Source organism: Austrofundulus limnaeus, unplaced genomic scaffold (genome assembly GCF_001266775.1).
Source record: "Austrofundulus limnaeus strain Quisiro unplaced genomic scaffold, Austrofundulus_limnaeus-1.0 Scaffold3057, whole genome shotgun sequence".
NCBI classification, from domain to species: Eukaryota; Metazoa; Chordata; class Actinopteri; order Cyprinodontiformes; family Rivulidae; genus Austrofundulus; species Austrofundulus limnaeus.
In genome coordinates, this window is record NW_013955459.1 from 10791 (window position 1) to 11632 (window position 842).

Below are 842 nucleotides of genomic sequence, written 5' to 3' on the forward strand. Positions count from 1 at the left end.
AGGCCCACATGTCCTGACCAAGGCCCACATTCGTACTGTCATGGTCACTGGTGAGAATAGCCATATTTGCACATTTACTACCATTTTTTTTTTAAATAAATGCTTTATGTTGACAACAATGTATCGCCACCATCTTTTTTCTTTTTCTTTTTCACACAGGCGACAACATTTTAACAGCTGTTAATGTAGCAAAGAGCTGCAGGATGATTGGATCTGATGAGAAAGTGATTTTTGTCACTGCAACCCCCCAAACTGCTCAGTCTGTGCCCACTTTGAGGTTCAGCCTAGATAACGAAGGAGCTCCAAACTCCACAGATGTCACGGATCAGGTTGGTGTTTCTCAAACACGATACTGTCTTTATGCTATGGAAGAACAAAATGAACATAATTAAAAATAACAGCAGAAATAAATAAATGGCCCAGTAAATAAATGAATACACTTAAAATGGATCAGTTAATAAAAAAAAAAGATGCATCTACAAGTAAGGTAAAACAACAACAACNGCTGCCCACCACTGGTAGTTTTATTTATTTGCATGTGCACCCCTAAAAACCACCTTGGCCACCCCTGTGCCACCCCATGCAAAATGTCTAGCTCCGCCCCCTTTTTGACTGTATTGTTTTACTCTGTTACAGAGAACGCTGCTACTGTGCTTCTTTGTGTTTCGAGGGCTGCGCTACGTTTGGTTGAACAGGAGGGAGGCTTTCTGTCCTGTTAGGTAACAACTTCTCCTTACTCAGCAAAATTAGAATGGAGATTATTCAGAGTTTAATATGGAGCTGATAATATTTACATCAGTGTAAAACTGTTATCGGCTTCCATCTTTTTGTTCAGCGTCCTC

General features: G+C 40.2%; 1 protein-coding gene across 1 annotated transcript; it reads left to right on the plus strand.

Moving 5' to 3' along the window:
- Positions 1-22: 22 nt before the first annotated feature.
- On the plus strand, positions 23-329 carry LOC106511672 (probable cation-transporting ATPase 13A2; the record flags this gene model as incomplete). The annotated part of the gene is given in 2 exon segments (XM_014000421.1): positions 23-50; positions 160-329. Coding segments are annotated over 2 exon segments (198 nt in total), but the record flags the coding sequence as incomplete, so codon positions are not given.
- Positions 330-842: the final 513 nt, after the last annotated feature.